This window comes from Carlito syrichta, unplaced genomic scaffold, assembly GCF_000164805.1.
Source record: "Carlito syrichta isolate Samal-C Ts95f unplaced genomic scaffold, Tarsius_syrichta-2.0.1 Scaffold130390, whole genome shotgun sequence".
Classification (NCBI taxonomy): Eukaryota; Metazoa; Chordata; class Mammalia; order Primates; family Tarsiidae; genus Carlito; species Carlito syrichta.
Window position 1 is genome coordinate 205650 of NW_007074486.1, and position 21981 is coordinate 227630.

Genomic DNA, 21981 nt, shown 5'->3' on the forward strand with positions numbered 1-21981 from the left:
AGCCCAGCAGGTCGAGGCTGCGGTGGCTAGGAGTGGCCACTGCACTCCAGTCTGGGCGACCGAGTGAGACTCCAACTCAAAACAAAACAAAACAAAACAAAAGGTTGCAACCCAGGACTTAAAAACCCAGTGACGGCCGGGCATGGTGGCTTAAGCCCGTAATCCCAGCACTTTGGGAGGCCGAGGTGAGGGGACTGCCTGAGCCCATGGGTTCAAAAACAGCCTGGGCAACTTGGCGAGCCCTTGCCTCTACAATAAGTCAAAAATTTAGCATGTGCCTGTAGTTCCAGTTACTTGGAAGGCTGAAGCAGGAGGATCACCTGAGCCCAGCAGGTTGATGCTGGGGTGGCCATGAGCACGCCACTGCACTCCAGCCTAGGTGACGAAATGAGACTTCAACTCAAAAACAAACAAAAAACCAGTGAAGTCATTACTCCTGAGGAAAGTTACCAAGAGGCACTTTCAAGTATGCAATGGCATGGAAAACACATCACCCCCTTGCTATCCTGCGGAAAAACTTCCTGAGGAAGCACTTCAGTTAATTGAAAAACAAATCAAAATGAAGAACTTGCAAATCAGGGAAATCATGGTCTCAAACTATTGGCAATGAGTACTTGAATAGGTTATAATGGAGCGTTAGTTTAACATAGTTGTTAAAAATATTATAAAACAAAGCAAGTAACAAAATAATTTTGAAAGGAGATGCTATATACCATAAAAGTAATAACTACTCTCTCCCCTATCTTGTGGAGGTGAATATTCCTCTCTCTCTCTCTCTCTCTCTCTCTCTCTCTCTCTCTGTTTCGTTTCTAGCCATTGCCTTGCTGCTAAGCTATGGTCTGGCCATGTGTTCTTTGAGTTTTCTTGGCTTTGGCCCCCTCCCCTACCTTGGGAGGTAAATCTTCTTTCTCTCTCTCTCTCGCTTTCTCTCTTTCTAAATAAATTATATTTTCCAATCTAAAAAAAAAAGTAATAACTATAAGACTATAGAGATCTCAAAATGATTGACTAACTGAATAAAATCATTTATAAAACATTCTTGGTGTGAACACAGGGCTCTCACCAAGAATTAGACCCAGATGTTAAACTGTCTTGAGGGGTTGCTTGAGTTTGATCTTGATCTCCAAAACCACCTCCAGTGATAGATTTTCCATTCCAGTAGGTGTTATAAAACTCTCAATAGCTACTTGTCCACACCTCTTCTTCAACAATGGCTGGCTCTCCCCTGTCTTACAAACACCATTGCCATATAATTTCTGCTCTGCCTTTCACTGTCAATTCACATCTACAGATTCCTTCTTACTCTTTCACACTCTTTAAAGGTTTTCAGCCAACTTCCTGCCAAACCCAATTGCTTTTCTCTATTAATTCACTGGGTAAAAGATTTCTATCATCCCTCATGGCGGACTCAGCAGAGACATTTGACAGAACATGAAAGAGAAAGAAAACACATGAAACATCGAGGGAGAAGAGAATATATAGGAAAAACGAGGTCAGCCTACATGTTAAAGGTTATTCCCAAAGAAGCCTGAGCAAGCAGCATAAAAGAATAATCAGAAGAGCTGAGTGCAGTGGCTCATGCCTGTAATCTCAGCACTTTGGGAGGCAGAGGCGAGAGGATTGCCTGAGTCCAGGGGTTCGAGATCAGCCTGGGCAACTTGGCAAGACCTCATCTCTACAGTAAATCAAAAAATTAGCCGGGTGTGGTGGTGTGCGCCTGTAGTTCCAGCTACTTGGAAGGCTGAGGCGGAAGGATCACCTGAGCCCAGCAGGTGGGGGCTGCAGTTGCTGTGAGCACGCCACTGCACTCCAGCCTGGGCAACAGAGTGAGACTCTGATTCAAAAAAAAAGAATAATCAGAAGAATCAGACTTGATAGAAGAAAATGTTACTGAGTTAAAAACAAAAATATATTCAGCTACTTGGAAGGCTGAGGCAAAAGGATCGCCTAAGCCTAGCAGGTCAAGGCTGTGGTGGCCGTGAACATGCCACTGCACTCCAACCTGGGCGACAAGAGTGAGACTCCAACTCAAAAAGTAAATGAATAAATAAATAAACAATCCCAAGGGTAGACAGCTCGAAACAATGTTCCATAAAAATAGTCCATAAAAATCCATGGTGCAGGGAGACTCACTCCCAGACACATATTGGAAACTGTTGCAGGGAGTTACAGAAGGAAGTCTCCCTAATCTGTTTTCCTTTTTCAAGTCACTTCAAGGCACATGGAATGTAACCCAGGACTGTCTTTCTCTGAGTGGCCTCACCACTCCCTTCAGCCTACATAATCCCATGGTTCAGCCACCAGCCTTCCACACCAGTTCTTAAGCCTAGTCTCCCGCCCATCCGTCGGTGCCTTCTGTTCACAGAATAACTCAGAAGGAAACCTGATGACCTATGGTTAAAACAAACAAACAGGTTCAAAATAGAAGTCATTTTATTCTCGGGACCACATCTGGGTCTCAAGCTAAAACTTGTAGAATTGTTATTTTTTACTATAAGAATCATGAAGTTTAACAAAATCCCTGAATATACATATATATTCTTTTTTTCTTTTTTTGAGTCAGAGTCTCACTCCTTCGCCCAGGCTGTAGTGCAGTGGCACACTCACAGCCACCCCAGTGATGACCTGCTTGGCTCCAGTGATCCTTCCGCCTCAGCCTTCCAAGTAACTGGAACTACAGGTGTACGCTACCACACCCCGCTAATTTTTTTGATTTATGGTAGAGACGAGGTCTCGCCAAGTTGACTGGGCTGGTCTCGAACCCGCAGCCTCAGGCAATCCACTAATCTCAGCCTCCCAAAGTGCTGGCATTATAGGCCGAGCCACCAAGCCCGACCAGCAAATATATATTCTTAAAAAAAAAAAAAAGACATCTGCCTCACAGGTGTACACATAAAAAGACGAATTTTTCCAATCCAATTCTTTTTTTTTTTTTTTTTTTTTTTGAGTTGGAGTCTCACTCTGTTGCCGAGGCTGGAATACAGTGACACACTCACGGCCACTGCAGCCTCGACCTGCTGGACTCAGACGATCGTTCCACCTTAGCCTTCTAAGTAGCCTGGCACATGCCATCACACCTGGCTAATTTTTTGATTTATTGTAGAGATGAGGTAGGTCTTGCCAAGTTTCCCAGGCTGGTCTCAAACCACTGGGCTCAGGCAATCCTCTCGCCTCCATCTCCCTAAATGCTGGGATTACAGGCATGAGCCACCCCAGTCCAATTCTTTTTTTTTTTTTTAGAGTTGAAGTCTCACTCTGTCGCCCAGACTGGAGTGCAGTGGCCACTCCTGGCCACCGCAGCCTCGACCCTGGGCTCCAGCGATCCTTCCGCCTCAGCCTTCCAAGTAGCTGGAACTACAGGTGTGCGCTACCACACCCGGCTAATTTTTGATTTATTGTAGAGATGAGGTCTTGCCAAGTTGCCCAGGCAGGTCTCGAACCCATGGGCTCCCAAGGCGCGGGATTACAGGCTGAGCCATCGAGCCCGGCTCCAGTCCAATTCTTAAGGGAAACACTGAATGGTTATCAGTAGCATCACTGATGTGAGAATTAGCCAATTCACTTACATCATAACATCACTAAATAAACCGGGCTTGGTGGCTCAGCCTGTAATCCCGTGCCTTGGGAGGCTGAGGTGAATGGATTGCCTGAGCCCACAGGTTCGAGACCTGCCTGGGCAACTTGGCAAGACCTCATCTCTACAATAAATCAAAAATCAGCCAGGCGTGGTCACGCGTGCCTGTAATTCGAGCTACCTGGAAGGCTGAGGCGGAAGGATTGCCGGAGCCCAGCAGATTGAGGCTGCGGTGGCCGGGAGCGGCCACTGCACTCCAGTCTGGGCGACAGAGTGAGATTCCAACTCAAAAAACAAAACGAAACAAAACAAAATCACTAAATAGACAAAGCAGTTGCATACATTCCGTATAACTTAATCCCCAGTTCTCATATAAACCGAAGTAAATTAAATATGGGCATAGCCTCCAGAGACTGGTTTAAAAGCAATTCCAGTTCCAAACCTTTATGTAGTATTAATTAATTTAGAAGAATAAAATCTCATGAAAGAAGGGAAAACTCAACTTGCTAAACAGAAAAATGAAGAACTTACTGCAATGGTTTATTTGAGTATTTTAAAGATTTTTTTTTATTATGGTAAAGTATACATAATAAAATTTACTAATTTTAACCATTTTGAAATGTACAGGTCAGGTACACAAGGTACATTCACACTGCTATGTCATTACCACCACCTATCTCCAGAACTTTTTCATTTTCCCAAACTAAAATTCTATACCCATCAAACTTAATTTCCAATTCTCTTCTAGGTCCCTGATAAACACATTTTGCTTTGTGTCTCTATAAATTTACCTATTCTAGATAAATACTTCTTGCTAAGTAGAATCACATAATATTTGTCTTTTCGTGACTGGCTTATTTCACTTAACACAATGTCTTCAAGGTTCCTTCAGATTGTAGCGTGCATCAGAATGTCATTCTCTTTTTATGTCTGAATAATATTCCATTGTATGTATATACCCTATTTTGCTTATATTCATTTGTTGATAGACACTGGTGTTTCCACCTTTTGGCTATTGTGAATAACGCTGCTGTGAACACTGGTACTTGTGGATTCTTTGGCTTGTTTCTAAAACGAATTTTAGGGTGGCCAGCAAAGTTTTAAAATAAAGTTTATGTGGCCGGGCTTGGTGGCTTTGGGAGGCTGAGGTGAGTGGACTGCCTGAGCCCGCGGGTTCGAGACCCGGCTGGGCAACTTGGCGAGACCTCATCTCTATACAATAAATCAAAAAATGAGCCGGGCGTGGTAGCGCACACCTGTAGTTCCAGCTACTCGGAAGGCTGAGGTGAAAGGATCACTGGAGCCCAGCGGGTCGAGGCTGCGGTGGCCGGGGGCAGCCACTGTACTCCAGTCTGGGCGACGGAGTGAGACTCCAACTCAAAAAAAAAGAAAAAGAAAACATAGGAAACATACTTATGCACATTGGAGTAGGCAGTGAATTCTTAACCAAGTCCCCAAAAGTGAATGCCATAAAAGCTAAGATAGATAAGTAACATCTCATCAAACCAAAAAGCTTTTGCACAGCAAGAGAAACCATCAAGAGAGTAAAGAGGCCGGGTTCGGTGGCTCGGTCTGTAATCCCAGCATTTTGGGAAGCCTAGGCGAGTGGATTACCTGAGCCCGCGGGTTCAAGACCCGCCCAGGCAACTTGGTGAGACCTCATCTCTACAAAAAATCCAAAACTTAGCCAGGTGTGGTAGCATGCGCCTGTAGTTCCAGCCACTTAGAAGGCTGCGGTGGAAGGATCACCTGAGCCCTGCAGGTTGAAGCTGTAGTAGCCATGATTGTGCCACTGCACTCCAGCCTGGGTGACAGAGTAAAACTCTGATTCAAAAAACAAAAACAAACACACACCCTCCCCACCCACTCACATACACAAACAAAACAACAACCACAAAACATGGGATTACAAAGATATTAGGAGTACCAGTCTGAAATCTAAAAGATTTTTTTTAAAAGAAAATTTTAAAAAATAAATATAAAAGACATTTCTGAACTCTGGGAAGTTTTACTTTTAGCAGGAAGCATAACTGTTACATAACTTCTTTTGAAATGTCACTTGATTTCCAATAAAAGTTATTTCATGCAATGCAGAAAATATAATGGATTATCTTTTTTGGGGTTTTTTGGGGGTCAGAGTCTTACTCCATGGCCCAGGCAGGAGTGCAGTGGCATGCTCACAGCCACCCCAGCATCAACCTGCTGGGGTCCCATGATCCTTCTGCCTCAGCCTTCCAAGTAGCTGGAACTACAGGCACATGCTACCACACTCAGCTAATCTTTAATTGATTGTAGAGACAAGGTCTCACCATGTTGCCCAGGCTGGTCTCAAACCTGTGGGCTCAGGCAATCCTCTGGCCTTGGCCTCCCAAAGTGCTGGAATTACAGGCTTGAGCCACCACGCCCATCCAGTATAATGCATTATCTTATAACAATGCCTTTACATCTAAGACTTAATCTGAAATGTATACAGACAAAAAGCCAAACCCTTTAAAACTTTTTTTAGAGATGTGGTCTGACTCTGTAACCTTGGCTGGAACACAGTGGTGCAAACTTAGCTCACTGCAGCCTTGACTTCCTGGTCTCAAGTGATCCTCTCACTTCAGTCTCCCAAGTAGCTAGAACCACAGGTGCCTGCAACCAGGACCAGTTCACCTCCCTTTTAATAAATTCCAAAATCTTAGTTTAACCACTACTGCTTTGCACAGTAATTCAAGACCTGACCTGAGACCTAAAAACATGATAATTAAATGCCAAGGTCTGGATCAATTTTCAGCTGAACACACATAAACTGTTTTTTATTGGCCTCAGGTGTGGTACGTGAGTGACATTTGAGCAAGCCAAGAATCTGAAATTAACAGTACCACCTGCTGCAATTGGAAACAGTCCTATTTATTGTATAAAAGCTCTTGTGCACATTTATTATTGTTTATGCAACGTTTAGTTCTCTGTACAAATTTAAAGGATTCTCTATACAAAAGGTTTTGAGCCCATTTGGTCCCAAAATGCCTGACTGCCAGCAAAAAGTTCCTGATGAATCAGATGCGGTGTGCTCACGAATAGCAATTTAAAAACAGAGAAGGAATCGAGTGGTTTCTTATCCATTGACTTCATTACCATGGTCACAAAAGTACTGTTCATCTGGACAGTGGAGTGCATAGCAAAACTAGGCAGACTTAATTCCTTCGCTTTTAAAGTACCACTTTTGTTAATTTCTAAAGACCATTAAAGTAAAAATTTGAATCTGAGAAAGAATCTCCCAAAATCTAATCCCATCATCATCAAAGCAACCCAGAGTTAAAAGGGGTTTCAGCAGAAAATAACCAGGGTTTAACATTTGGCAGAAATCCAGAGGCCGCCTCCTTGCCACAAAAAGGTGGGTTTATTCATGTTGATTAATAAGCCGGGCACAGTGGCTCACACTTGTAACCCTAGCACTTTGGAAAGGCAAGGCAGGAGGATTGTTTGAGGCCAGAGTTCGAGACCAGCTTGGGTAACGTGGCGAGACCTTGTCTTTACAAAACAAAAATAAAAAAATTAGTCAGGCATGGTGGCATGTACCTGTAGTCCCAGCTACTTAGGAGGCTGAGGCAGAAGGATAGCCTGAGCCCCGGAGATCGAGGCTGTGGTAAGCCATGATCATGCCACTGCATGACACAGTGAGACTCCCAACTCAAGACAAATTATTTGGGGAGGGGAGAGAAGTATGTGTCATTATGCATTATTAGCTTTCTCCCCCCACACAACTTCCCGTGTTAATTCACTCAAAGTAACGTGATTACCTTAGGTAGGTTGAAAAACATCCTTATTTCACAATAAGGAACCTGGGGTTTTAGAAATCACACTTCATGTACTTAGAGGGCAAAGTTACAACGCCCAAGCAAAATGCCCACTAGGGTGGAGATTTCAACACCCTCAGCTTCCTGGGAGATTGCCCCAGCCCTGGCCCTCCTGTTTTGATTTTTAGTTTACAGTTAACTGTGAAAAGAAGAAAAAAATGCTGAAGAGTTTAACACCCTGCCCAGCAATGCTTATCATGAGACTTCAAATATACAGGGGTGCCAAAAAAAGTGTATACACATTTTAAGTATGACGTTCGCTCAAAAGATGCCGTTCATCAAATGAATGCTAGTGTCACCATGAGACAGGCAGGATGGTCAAAGAAAATAGCAGAAGAAAAGTTGAGAGAATGTCATATTATACATTGCTGCCATAATTCAATTCAATTTTGAAAAGGAATACATAGATAACATCCTTTAAAACGTGCATACATTTTTTTGGCACCCCTGGAATATGGCTGGCTGAAACAGGGAAGAAGTTGGGAAGCCCTTCCTAGAGATAGTTTGAAATGGTTCTCTGCTCTTCCAAGAACCCAGGCCTGCACAAAAACAAGGCAGGCCTGGCCAGGGCAGCTCACAGTAATTTTTTTTTCACTCTCAAGCTAGGAAAAGCCTGACTGGCTGCAGCAACCAAAGAAACCTGAGATGTAGAGGATTCACTCTGCCATGGTCGGTGTGACTTGGCGCACAGTTAGAGAAACAGACAAGATGCCACTGAGAAACAAAGAAATCAGGTTGAACCACTTCACTTCTTTGGCTGAATGACTGAAATAAATTAAGCCTTGCAAGGGAACAGGAAATTTCAGCAGATTCATGTCTGAGTGTGCAACTATCTGCTCCTCGATTTAGAGGAAGAGAAAACCCAGGCGCCATAGCCACGCTGTAAGTACCCTCCACCATGTCTGTCTTTGGGGTGCACACACATCTCAGCAATATTGGGAAGTTGTTTTCAAATTTCAGAGTCTCTGATGAGTCTCCAAGACTCACCCTAGCTGAAGCTCCTCTTCCTCATAAGTTCTGTAATGTCCTTGTGCACGTCCCCTTGCCCCCACAGCAAACAGAGACTCCCCTCCTGTGTTTTCAAGGAATTCATGACCAGCCCATCTTGCTTGGAACAATGGTCCAAGTCAAATAGGTTCTTTATCATCATTCAAAATGGGAGCCTCAAAAATACCAATTCCCACTGCAACACAATTCACAATTGCAAAGATGTGGAATCAGCCTAAATGCCCATCAACCAATCAGTGGATAATGAAAATGTGATATATATACACTATGGAATACTACTCAGCTATCAAAAAGAATGAAATCATGCCTTTTGCAGCAACTCAGATGGAATTGGAGAACATCACCCTAAGTGAAGTAACTCAGGAACATAAAACCAAACACCGCATGTTCTCACAAGTGAGAGCTAAACTAAGAATATGCAAAGGCATTGAGAATAGTATAATGCAGGGGTCCCCAATCCCCGGGCTGTGGACCGGAACCAGTCTGTGGCCTGCTAGGAACGGTGCCACACAGCAGGAGGTAAGTGGCAAGAGAGCAGAGCTCCGCCTCCTGTTAGATCAGCAGTGGCATTCGATTCTCATCAGAGCATGAACCCTATCATGAGCTGTGCCTGCGAGGGATCTAGGTCATTCACTCCTTAAGAGCAGTGCAGGTCGGGCTCAGTGGCTCAGCCTGTAATCCCAGCACTTTGGGAGGCCGAGGCAAGTGGATTGCCTGAGCTCACAGGTTCGAGACCAGCCCAGGCAACTTGGCAAGACCTCATCTCTAAATAAATCAAAAATTAGCCGGGCATGGTAGCACGCGCCTGTAATTCCGGCTACTTGGAAGGTTGAAGCAGAAGGATCGTTGGAGCCCAGCATGTAGATGCTGGGGTGGCCATGAGTATGCCACTGCACCCCAGCCTGGGCGACGGAGTGAGACTCCAACTCAAAAAAAAGAATAGTGCAGATTGGAATACTGGCTGACCACATGCAGAAGAGTGAAACAGGTCCCCTATCTATCACCATACACAAAAACCAACTCGAAATGGATCAAAGACTGACACGTAAAACCTCAAACTATAAGAACCTTAGAGAGTCGGGCTCGGAGGCTCAGCCTGTAATCCCGCGGTTTGGGAGGCTGAGGTGAGTGGATTGCCTGAGCCCACGGGTTTGAGACCCGCGTGGGCAGGCGAGACCTCATCTCTACAATAAATAAATTTTTTAAAAAATTAGCCAGGCGTGGTAGCACGCGCCTGTAGTTCCAGCTACGTGGAAGGCTGAGGTGGAAGGATTGCTGGAGCCCAGCAGGTCGAGGCTGCGCTGGCCAGGAGCGGCCACTGCACTCCAGTCTGGGCAACTGAGTGAGTCTCCAACTCAAAAATTTAAAAAAATTTTAAAAATTAAAAAAAAAAGAAACTTAGAAAATGCAGGAGACACCCTCATGGAAATTGGAACTGCCAACCAATTCCTAATCAAAACCCCAAGTGCCCATGCCATAAGAGATAAGCTAGACAAGTGGGATCTCATCAAACTGAAAAAGCTTCTGCAAAGCAAAAGAAACCATCAAGAGAGTGGGGAAGCAGTCCACAGAATGGGAAAAAATATTTGCCAACTGTCTATCTGACAAAGGCCCAACATCCAGGATCTACAAGGAACTCAAACATGCCAAAAGGCAAAAAACAAACAGCCTATTAAAAAGTGGCCAAAAGACATGAATAGACACTTCTCAAAAGAAGACATATGGGCAGACACATGAAAAAGTGCTCAGCCTCACTTATCATCAGAGAAATGCAAATCAAAACCACACTGAGATACCACCTAATCCCAGTAAGAATGACCATCATTAATAAAACAAACAACAGATGCTGGCTAGGATGTGAAGAAAAAGGAACATTTCTACACTGCTGGTGGGAATGCAAACTAGTGCAACATCTTTGGAAAACAGTGTGTTTTCCAAAGACAGTGTGTCTTCATATGACTCAGCAACCCCTACAGGGAATATACTCGGAGGAACTCAAATCATTCTACAAAAAAGATACCTACAGACGTACGTTTATTGCAGCACTATTCACAATGGCAAAAACATGGAACCAACCATGCTGCCTATCAAAACTGAACTGGATTTTTAAAAATGTGGTACATATACACAACAGAATATTACACAACCATAAAGAAGGACAAACATATGGACTTTGCAGCAACTTGAATGGATTTAGAGTCTATCATACTCAGTGATTTATCACAGAAACACACGTGTTCTCACTCATAAGTGGACCCTGAACAATTACTATAATACTGTAAGAAAGGGATTGACAGTAGTGGGAGACTGTGGGGTGGGGGGTGGGGACACAACATCAATAAGGAAACCTGATCTCAAACCAGGCAAAGTGGGGACCAAAGGGAGGCCCAAACTTTACCTATACAATGGCCACTTGTATACCTAATCCTGAATTGTACCCCATACCTTTAAAATAAAAAAAAGAGCGATACAGATTAACATTAGTAGTGAGGTTTGACTATGTCCCCACCCCATCCACAGAAAAATTGTCTTCCACAAAACTGGTCCCTGATGCCAAAAAGGTTGGGGACCACTGGTATAATGGATGACAGAAACTCTGGGTCGGGAAGAAGGGGTGGAGAGACGAAAATCACCCATTGGGTGCCATGTGCACAGGTGGGGGTGGGGAGTACACTTAAAGCCCAGACTTCTTTTCCACTATTCAACGCAACCATGTGACCAAAAACTATTTGTACCCCTTCAAAAGCTATTGAAATAAAGAAAAAGAAAAAAAATTCCATGTTAAATTTCGTTTAAAACCTCACAACACCAAAAGATTAAAATGCACATCAATTCAGTCTATCACTAACAGGAAGCATAACCATTTCTTTATCTAAGGATCAAACACAGGTCAGCTTGCCTCCTTCTAAAAGGCCTTATTTAATGCCACACAGGGCTGCTTGCATTTTCCCTGTGTTGTGGCTTACTCCACTTTCACTGAAAGGAATGAACTGAGCTCCAAGGAGATGAAGGCACCTGGCCGAGAACCCCAGTGAGTCTTCCCTCTCCTGAGGTTAGCCCATCCTTAACCATCACAAACTCTTGTCCTTTAACAAACACTTTGATCAAATGTATGTTCGCAGGTCAGTAACTTCTGAGTCCAGAGAGCGAGCTCCCCCACTCCCAGGCCCTCTGGAAACACTCGGTAAACACTTACTGGGGGGGACGGTGCGCGGGGAGTGTGACTGCTTTGTTTATGAATGGTTTGGGGCTCAACTTGCTCCAGGTCTGGAGTCGCCAGGAGGAATCCGACTACCAGATGGTGCTCACCTGTCCTCGAAGCACACAGTGCACTTCCAGGCGTGGGTCCCCCTCAGGAACACGCGGCACGCGGAGCACACGCGGTGACTGCAGCCCCGGCAAACGGCCCCCCGGTGCAGCAGGAGCCCCAGCGCCTGCTGGCAACGTGCACAGGATTTCTCTGTGCGCTCCTGGCTCGAGCTCTTCGGCCCTCTCCACCGGAGCTGCTGCAGGTGCGTCTTCAGTTTCCTGCAGCCCATAGAGTCAAAGAAGATACAGCTGCATGAATGCCCGATGCCAGGCTGCAGGGCACAGGCCCAAGCAGGACTGCCTGTGGCAAGGGAAGGGGCTTTGGTGTCCACCATGTCTGGGGTGCGACTCATCGTCCCAGAGCCAAGGCTCAGGGGTTTTCTCAGGTGTGAAGCAGAGACGATGCAACCTTCCCACCCAGGCTTGCTGTGAGGGTGAAATGGCAAAGCAGGAGCCAGAGGCCTGGCACAGAGGCATTAGCTATGAGGGTCATCCCTTAGTGCCCAAAGGGCCGTTATGATAGGAAGCACAAATACAGAAGAGGAAAAAGACACAGAAAAGGGCACCAGCTCTAATCCCCAAGGCATGGTGACGTCTAGAAATACATAGCGTGCATCCCTGCTATTGCTATGAGTCGCCCAACGAAATTAACTGATGCTATGCTTTTACTATTTTTTTTAAAGTTTGTTCCCACTCTGGAGTCCAGGCTGGAGTGCAGTGGCATGATCACAGTTCACCACAGCCTTGACCTCCTGGTCTCAGGCGATCTTCCTGCCTCAGTTGGGACTACAGATATGTGCCACCATGCCCAGATAATTTTTTTTTATTTTTGGTCTCGCTATGTTGCCCAGGCTAGTCTTGAACTCCTGGGCTCAAGCAATCCTCTTACTTTGGCCTCCCAAAGTGCTGGGACTACGGGTGTTAGCCACCATGCTGGCTTTTTTTTTTTTTTTTTAATGGATAGTCCACTTCTGGCCCCTAGTTCTCCTAGGTATTAGCCATAGTACAAAGGGAATATTGTATTAGACCCCCAAACAGTACCATTAACCACAGCACTCTTCTACAAAATGTCTGTTACCCACTTTTAGGAGACAGGAACCAATTCCAAGAAACAAGATGAAATTTAAAAAGGTACTTTAAAACTCAACTTTTAGTATTTGCCCTAGGATGAGTACCTTCTTGGGACAAAACCTCATTATCTATGTTACTGTGTTCATATGCAAGATGATGTCTTGAAATCACTGAAAGATCTTCAATCACCAAAGAAAATTCCTTTTTTTTTCCCCTCAGGGTACTATAGTTTTTAATGGAAGAACGTTTACAAGTACTTTCCAAGAGCTTTGAAACAACAAGAGAGGATGTAAAGAGTATTGTATCTTCCAGTTAACCAGAAAACTCCCTTCATTCTTCAGGCAATTTGTTGTTCAAAGCTTTGTTCTACCGAGGGTGCGGAAAAAATGTATACACACTTTAAGAGATGTTATCTATGTATTACTTTTATTTCGCTGCCATCAGAAGTGTGTGGACACTGATGGTAACCACTTTGAGCACCCCTTGCAATTGCAGAAGTCAAATGTGATTTGTATTCATTTTTTGTTATCGGTATATATTGAGTATTATAATTTTTTTTTGAGCCGGGCTCGGTGGCTCAGCCTGTAATCCCGCGCCTTTGGGAGGCTGAGGTGAGTGGATTGCCTGAGCCCGCGGGTTCGAGACCCGCCTGGGCAGCGAGACCTCATCTCTACAATAAATAAAAAAATCAGCCGGGCGTGGTAGCGCATGCCTGTAATTCCGGCTACTCGGAAGGCTGAGGTGGAAGGATCGCCAGAGCCCAGCAAGCGAGGCTGCGGTGGCCGGGAGCGGCCACTGCACTCCAGTCTGGGCGACTGAGTGAGACTCCAACTCAGAAAAAAAAATAATAATAATAATAATTTTTTTTGAAAGCAGGATTTATTGAGGGGACAGAAAAGCTCCCACAGTGGGAGGGGACCCAAAGGGGTTGCCGAGTATTATAATTTTAATACTGTTTTTCCTTTCTTAAAATGTGTGTACATTTTTGGGGCACCCTCTGTATATGTGCTCTGGCATTAGAAACAAAACAAAACCAAAAACTGTGCTCCTTTTGTTTCGTTTCTAAACTTCACGTCCTCTATAAGCACCAACAAACAAGTACCAACGTATTCAGAGACAGATCCTGACAGCAAATGATGGATGGTCCCTGCTTTGATACAGTCTAGCACTGTTTTTCTTTATTATTATTATTTTGGTGATTCCTATTGGAAGGAGATAGTCTTGCTTTATTAATTTTTATTTTTATTTTTGAGTCAGAGTCTCACTCTGTCGCCCAGGCTGGAGTGCAGTGGCATGCTCATGGCCACTGCAGCCTCAACCTGCTGGATTCAGGTGATCCTTCTGTCTCACCTTCCAAGTAGCTGGAACCATAGGCTTGCACCACCATGCCCAGTCAATTTTCAATGATTCTTTTTTAATTGTAGAGACAAGGTCTCACCAAGATGCCCGGGCTGGTCTTGAACCCGCAGGCTCAGGCAATGCACACTTTTTGGCCTCCCAAAGTGCTGGGGTTATAGGTGTGAGCCATCACGCCTAGCTGAGCCCAGCTTTATTTTATCTTATTTTATTTTTTGAGTTGGAGTCTCACTCTGTCGCCCAGACTGGAGTGCAGTGGACGCTCCCGGCCACCGCAGCCTCGACCTGCTGGAGCCCAGCTTTATTAAGTGTTAATTCGCATCCAGCGGCTCATGCAGCTTAGAGACAGGTGAAGAAAGAAGCTGCCTGTTGACAAATTAGCCAGGGAACCAGCTAAGCAGGTTTCAGGTCTTTTTGCTCCTCTTTCCTCGGTCAACAGGGAAGCAAATGAGAGCAAAGAGAAAAGACAGGAATGGATTCCACCAGATTTGCTGTTTCTCAGCTGCTTTCTTGGCACCTGTGGGTACCACCAAAAATAAAATAGGAAAACCCTTTAGCAGAAGTCTTTTCCTAAAGAAACCTGAGGGCTCCCCTTGAATTATTTCCAAGAGGAGGTGAATAGACAGACAGGCGGACAGTGGACTCATGACCAAAAGGCACCATCTTAAATGGGCCACATGAGAGCAGAATCTCGTTCCTGCGACTCCTAAACTCAGAGAGAAAAGTGATCTCCACTGACACCCCTTCCCTCGGACCCTTCTCAGGCAGGAAGCCCCACAGATAAGCGAGTGGTGATTTGTGAGCAAGTAGCACAAACGGAGGGGTGGCAGGCTCAAGCAGAAAGAGCTCCAACCCCCCCAGAACCTCCCCCGCCACTGGAGGCATGGAGGCCACATACCGAATCCTCTCCTCTTCCGCATCCTGGACAGCCTGGTCTCGGTACAGGACCTGGAGGATGGCCTGGCGCTCTAACTCCTTGAGGGAGTTCAGGTTTACTTCTTGGGCCATTCCTCTCCCTCTTCTCAGACCCCAGTGGGACGAGTGTCACTCCATCCAGCAAGCTCCCGGCCTGCGAAGAACCAGAGCCCAGTTGCAATCTGCCTGCCGTCAAGAGCTCCCTCTCCTATTTCCCTGGCAACTGTTTTTGTTGGTGGCTCTTTTTTTCCTCCTTAGCTATGTCACACTCCTCAGGAGAATCAAGTCCCAGAAGCTATCCGTGTGTTGGAGTCACCCTCACAGAGCCTTGTGTGTTCACGGGGTTCCGCAGTGGCCTCTGACATCCATCAGAGACAAAAGCATATCTTTTTTCTGAGGTTTCGCCAGAGATTGTTATGAGTTATGCATGGCTCCAAGCAGATGATGTCTACAAAGCAGAAGTATCTTCAAGCTAAGGAAACTTACAAATAGCATTGAAAAGAGTATCAATGACTTGTAGAAAGCTGATCTTCCACTTAAAACGTTTCCAGGTCAGCAGGAAGGTCCTGAAAAGCCCAGCCTGCTCAACACCTGTAGAAAACACAATATCAAAATGATCACGGTTTTCCTGGCTTGAGTATCTCTGCAGCATTGCTTCAAAAAAGACAAAGTGTTCTGCTACCCAAACCTTTGCAGTTTCTGTTTGTGGTGATGATGCAAGATTTTAAATTTTATTAAACAAATTTTCTCATGTTTCTAAAAGCCTCAAACTTCCACACTTAAATTCCTGATATGAATTCTGTATCTCCAGTGGTCAGAGGGTATAAAGGTCTATGTTTGATAGACATTCTAATTGAAGATGCATTAGAAAAATGATTTTCTCAACTGTTAGCTATTATTTTTACAATTAACTTCATAACTCAAAAAAATTGTAATCATTTAGGGAGGTAGGAAGTGGCATCACCACAGCCACAACCTATCAGTTATCTATGGTCTTTAATCATTGTCATGAGCTGCCTTATACCTCAGGTCTTGTTTCTGTTTAACGGCAGTTGAAGGATTCAGGAGACATCCTTTTATCCAGAACATGTAGATGATCAAATCAATGTACTTTCTATAATGTCATTTTTGTTATTAAATCTATATGTGAGTCCCTTAGTATTAAGATTTCCCTTTAATGTTTTAAAAGCTGAACTTCAAAAGAAATCCACATTATATTAATTTATGATCCACAGTAAATTAGTGACTGAGAAGTTAATAGAGCCCTAAGGTATCATTATCTTTATAACTTTCTTTTTTTTTTTTTTTTTTGAGTCGGAGTCTCACTCTGTCGCCCAGACTGGAGTGCAGTGGCTGCTCCCGGCCACCGCAGCCTCGACCTGCTGGGCTCTGGTGCTCCTTCCACCTCAGCCTTCCAAGTAGCTGGAACTACAGGTGCGTACTACCACACCTGGCTAATTTTTTGATTGATTGTAGAGAGGAGGTCTCGCCAAGTTGCCCAGGCGGGTCTCGAACCTGCGGGCTCAGGCAATCCACTCACCTCAGTCTCCCAAGGTGCAGGATTACAGGCTGAGCCACTGAGCCCGGCGGTATCATTATCTTTAAGCAAAGGTTCTTAACCTTTTTTCTTAATCTTTGGTAGTCTGGTGAAGCCTATGTATTTAAATGTGTGAAATAAAATACACTGGGCTGAGCACAGTAGCTCATACCTGTAATCCCAGCAGTTTGGGAGGCAGAGGCAGGAGGATTGCTTGAGCTCAGGAGTTTGAGACCAGGTTGGGCAAAATAGTGAGACTTCATCTCCACAAAAAGTTTAAAAAAGACTGGTGCAGTAGTTCATGCCTGTATTCAGCACTTTGGGAGGCCAAAGTGGGAGTATTGCTTGAGCCCGGGAGTTTGAGAACAGCCTAGACAACATAGCAAGACCTGTCTCCACAAATAATAAAAAAATTAGCTGGGAGTAGTGGTATGCACCTGTAGTCCCAGCTATTCAGGAGGCTGAGGCAGAGGATTGCCTGAGCCCAGGAGTTGGAGGCTGCAGTGAGCCATAATCATGCCACTGCACTCCAACCTGAGTGACAGAGTGAGACCCCAACTCATTAAAAAAAGAAGTTAAAAAAATAGCTGGGTGAAGTGGCCCACACCTGTAGTCCTAGCTACTCAGGAGAATGAGTTGGAAAGATCACCGGAGCCCAGGAGGTGGGGGTTGCAGTGAGCTATGATTGTGCCACTGCATTCCAGCTTGGGCAACAGGGTGAGAGACACTGACTCAAACAGACAAGCAAAACCATTAGGGTATAAAAGAAATTGATCCTATGAAAATACTTAAATTGTAATATAGTAATACTTGTGTTCATTGATGCATAAAACAATAAGATCTAGCAGTGATCTAAGGACTACCCTAATTTTAAAGTAGTGATGGCCATAAACAATGTTTTGAGATATCTACAGCATGTGATATGGTATGACAATATCTGTGGTTTCTGTTGGTGGCAGTCACAAGCTCTGTTGATTCTACTGTGACTTATTGCCTATATTCATAATTTAAGGAAATGCTACATTTTAGTTAACTATTCATGAAAATAAGGATGTGATTTTTTCCCCCCATCCAAGTTCATGGACCTACAGGCTAAGAACTGCTGGCTTATGGAATTCCGTATGTGTCAGTTTCTCCGTTGTAAGAAAATTATATTGCTCATCTGAATTTCATGAGGAGCAGAAAAAGTCAGAGCTCTGGAAATGGAGGCTTTGGCTCCAACAAAGTAGCCATAAGTACCTGCTCTCCAGAGGCTTCCTATCTAGATGGTGGGAAAAGCACAAAGTGACAAGGACTTGGGCTTTAACATGGCCAAACTGGCACCTCACCGTGCCACTGGGCAAAGCCTCCTCCTCCTCGGCTCCCAACTTCCTGATGAACAGATGGAACTAGCAGACCTTGGTTCCCCGAGGCCCCAAGGCTTTGAAGAGAGGAAAACATCAGCAAACTGTGGGATCACATGCCAAGCGCTAAGGTGCAAATTAGCCACCGTGTCACTAACGTCATGAGACTACTTTTCACAACTTGCCCCTCTGTTCTTCTTGCTGTCTTATCTCTACTCAACTAACTGTACTACTGGGTCAAGAGCTAGCTGGTTTATCTGATTCTTGAGTATTTTATTTATTTTTAATTTTTAAAATTTTTTGAGTAAGACTCTCTCCTAGGCTGGAGGGCAGTGGCACACTCATAGCCACTGCAGCCTCAACCTGCTGGGCTCAGGCGATCCTTCCACCTCAGCCTTCCAAGTAGCTGGAACTACAGGCGCGTGCCACCACGACTGGCTAGTTTTTTGCTTTATTGTAGAGATGAGGTCTTGCCATGTTGCTCAGGCTGGTCTTGAACCCTGAGCTCAGGCAATTCTCTTGCCTCCACCTCCCAAAGTGCTGGGATTACAGGCGTGAGCCACTGTGCCTAGCCTTGATTCTTGAGTATTTTTTTGAAGAGTGCGCTGTTGGCTCAGAACACCTGGTCTGTGCACTGTGCTTTTGTTTCATGTGGTGGCTGGTGCCCCTCTCTGGCAGGGTTGCCTGTTTTGCAGTTAAGTAGGGCTGTATGGTGCAGTAGTGGACTGGCACTGACATTGCCTGGTGTATCTGATGAGTGATCCTGGAATACCCAACTGTTCACTCATTCGGGTGGGGAGGTCTTACGAATTTCAGAAATACCAGATTCCATGACCATCCCAAAACACTGCTCTTACCCTCTCAAACCTGTGGACCCCTGGGCCAGGTGTGGGAAGTGCCCTTTTCATGGCTAAATGGGAACCTGCTCCCTCTAGTGGCCATTCCCTCCCAGTTACAGAAAGGTAAGTGGTTAGTTTCCAGGATCCCTCCATCCTGTCATTCAGTGTGTACCAGCACACCAGGCGCTGTTCCAGGTACTCAGGGTGCATGACTTGATGGACTGGTCCCTCATGCCCTATCACACTTCTAACAAAATATATCGTGGCTTACAATAAAAGCTCATAGAGGACAACGAAAATAAGGTCAGAGAAACAACAACAGTGAGTGGAAAGGAGCTGAGAATTCTACCAGAAACTTGGAGTAAAACAGGAAGGAAAGATGGTCCTTTGTTTCATTTAGAACTTTAACAAGAATTGTTGACCAGATGGGGTGGCTCATGTCTGTAATCCCAGCACTTTGGGAGATCCAGGCAAGTGGACTGCCTGAACCCAGGGATTTGAGACCAGTCTGGGCAACTTGGCAAGACCTCGTCTCTACAATAAATTAAAAAATTATCTGGGTGTGGTGGTGTGCACCTGTAGTTCCAGCTACTAGGAAGGCTGAGGTGGAATGATCGCCTGAGCCCAGCAGGTGAAGTATATTTCGATCCATGCGATGACCATGAGTGTGCCACTACACTCCAGCCTGGATGACAGAGTAAGAGACTCCGACTCAAAAACAATAACAACAGCAGCAAAAATCTCCCAAGAATTATTTATCCTTTTGGAAAGACATCACAGACAGCACATTTCTTATAATATCGAGCCTTAAATACTTGATCCTAAAACTGTATTTCTGACTTACCTGGTAGCCAAGGCAAAACAAAACAAAATGAAATGAAAGATCAAGACGATGCAAATAGTTCTGACAAACTGAAAGAAATATAGGTAGACATCCTCAAGGTGCAAAGACTGAAGTCACTTCCTCGGACGGTGGTTTGGCAGAAGATGCAACACTGTGTTTGTGTACCATTATTATATTGATCTCAAGGCCAAGGATATAGTACTACATTGTCATTCATTCAAAGTACTTCAGATATAGACTAAAACTGAGTGCTTCTGGGTAGTCCCAGTTGCTACAGAATGAAGCTTAGCAAACCAGAGGTGCAGGTTCTGGTTAGAGACTTTGACCTTAGCTTCCCTAGACTTTTTTTTTTTGAGTTGGAGTCTCAACCACTCAAGAACTTGGTTAACATCTACTATGAGTAAAATCTTCAACTGAGCAACTGAAATGTCCTTTTTTTTTTAAACCTTGGAAAGTCCACTCCAAAAAAGGGTGGTCTCCATTGGGTCATTAGATGTCAACAGCCAACATGGAGATTCTATTCTGAGCTTCATCTTCCAAGTCACTCAAAAACAATTCAACAAACTATTCCTAGCTCACAGTCTACTTTTCCAAGACAAGGTGACCCTTTGTGACAACTTACTTGTTTTAATATTGTCCTTGAAGCTTTTACTTCATTTTGGCTTTTAGCAAACTTTTCCCTAGCCAATAGGGTTTGAGGGAGGCAGGTGGGGTTCATTAGTGAGCCGAGTGGCCCGTGGGAAGCCCCAAGAAAGTCAGGGAGCTCCATCCCCCCACAGCATTAGCAAGGTCAGGGGCACCTCTGCAGAGTCAATTTCTAGTCACTTAGAAGAAATTAAAAACCACATGGGGCTACCTGACATACTCATCAAAACATGGATAAAAATATACTTCTCTCTTAGATGTTCTTGATTTTCATGATGTTTTATTTTATTGTTATTTATTTGATTTTTTTTTTTTTTTTTGAGTTAGGATCTCACCCTGTCACCCAGCCTGGAGTCCAGTGGCACAGTCATGGCTCACCACAGCCTCGACCTCCTGGGCTCAAGTGATGCTTCTGCCCTCAGGCTTCCAGGCTGGAACTACAGGTGTGCACCACTACACCTAGCTAATTTTTTATATTTTGGGGGGAGAGGAGGTCTCGCTGTGTTGCCTAGGCTAGTCTTGAACTCCTGGGCTCCAGCAGTTCTCCTGCCTCAGCCTCCCAAAGTGCTGGGGTTACAGGCCTGAGTCACTGTGCCTGGCCTCTAATGAAGTTTTAGAATTGAACATGGAAGTAGTCAAGGAACTCTATACAACCTATGAAAAATAGTTTGCACATTCCTTGTACTGTTTCACAAGTCAACATGTGATGTAGGTTTGCACTTCACGCCCTGTTAGGATGACAGAATAAGACACAAGGATGACATTTTTAACACTCTCAAAGTGGGTGCTGTACCCTGGACTGGCTATCCCCATTCTTTTGCAGGCAAACAGTCACATGCAACCCCAGAAGCAGCAGTGACCTTGCTGAGGGGACCATGAGTAAGAGCAAGACTGAACAGTGACAGGAGGGGACAGGAGATATGCACAGCCAAGATGATCCCACTGGGCCTGGGAGAAGAGGGAGGTCTGAGGAATGGAAAGGAGGAAAAGGCATCTCTAGGGGAGGGTCAGTAATTTTTTTTTTTTTTTTTGAGTCGGAGTCTCACTCTGTCATCCAGGCTGGAGTGCAGTAACATAGTCACGGCCACCACAGGCTCAACTTGCTGGGCTCAGGCAATCCTTCTGCCTCAGCCTCCTCAGTAACTGGGACTACAGGCGTGTGCCACCACACCCGGCTACTTTTTTTATTTGTATTTTTCAGAGATGAGGTATCTCTATGTTGCCCAGGCTGGTCTCAAACACTGGGCTCAAGAGATCCTCCTGCCTCAGTCTCCCAAAGTGCTGGGACTACAGGCACCCACCACCATGCCCAACTAATTTTTTGATTTATTGTAGAGACAAGGTGTTGCCAAGTTGCCCAGGCTGGTCTCAAACCCCTGGGCTCAGGGATCTTCTTGCCTCTACCTCCCAAAGTGCTGGGATTACAGGAGTGAGCTGCTACGCCTGGCCTTGCTCCTACATCCTTATCCTCTTTCTACTTTGTATATTTCTTGACTGTGACCCTGATTTCATTCTGCCTCATGTTCGAGTGTTTCCCTTCTAGGGACGACACTGGGTTTCAGTGACTCCCCATCACCCAGTAAGGAGCTGCTTAATGTGAGGCTTGAATTGAGAAACCCAGTGAATCTTACACCACGTAGATGTACTCACTAGAGCAGGAAGAGTACATTCAAGTCAAGCAGGAAGTGAGGACGGTCAGGG

At 44.9% G+C, this 21981-nt stretch overlaps 1 protein-coding gene across 2 annotated transcripts in view; it reads right to left on the reverse strand.

The window, feature by feature from the left end:
* Positions 1-15165, reverse strand: part of SYTL3 (synaptotagmin like 3) — a 91019-nt gene extending 75854 nt beyond the window's left edge. For both annotated transcript variants that reach the window (XM_008048973.1, XM_008048972.1), the window contains exons 1-2: positions 15056-15165; positions 11731-11949 (exon numbers count right to left, since the gene is read on the reverse strand). In XM_008048973.1, coding sequence (XP_008047164.1) covers positions 11731-11949; positions 15056-15165 — 329 coding nt within the window. The remainder of the gene's footprint in view (positions 1-11730; positions 11950-15055) is intronic.
* Between the last annotated feature and the right edge of the window lie 6816 nt (positions 15166-21981).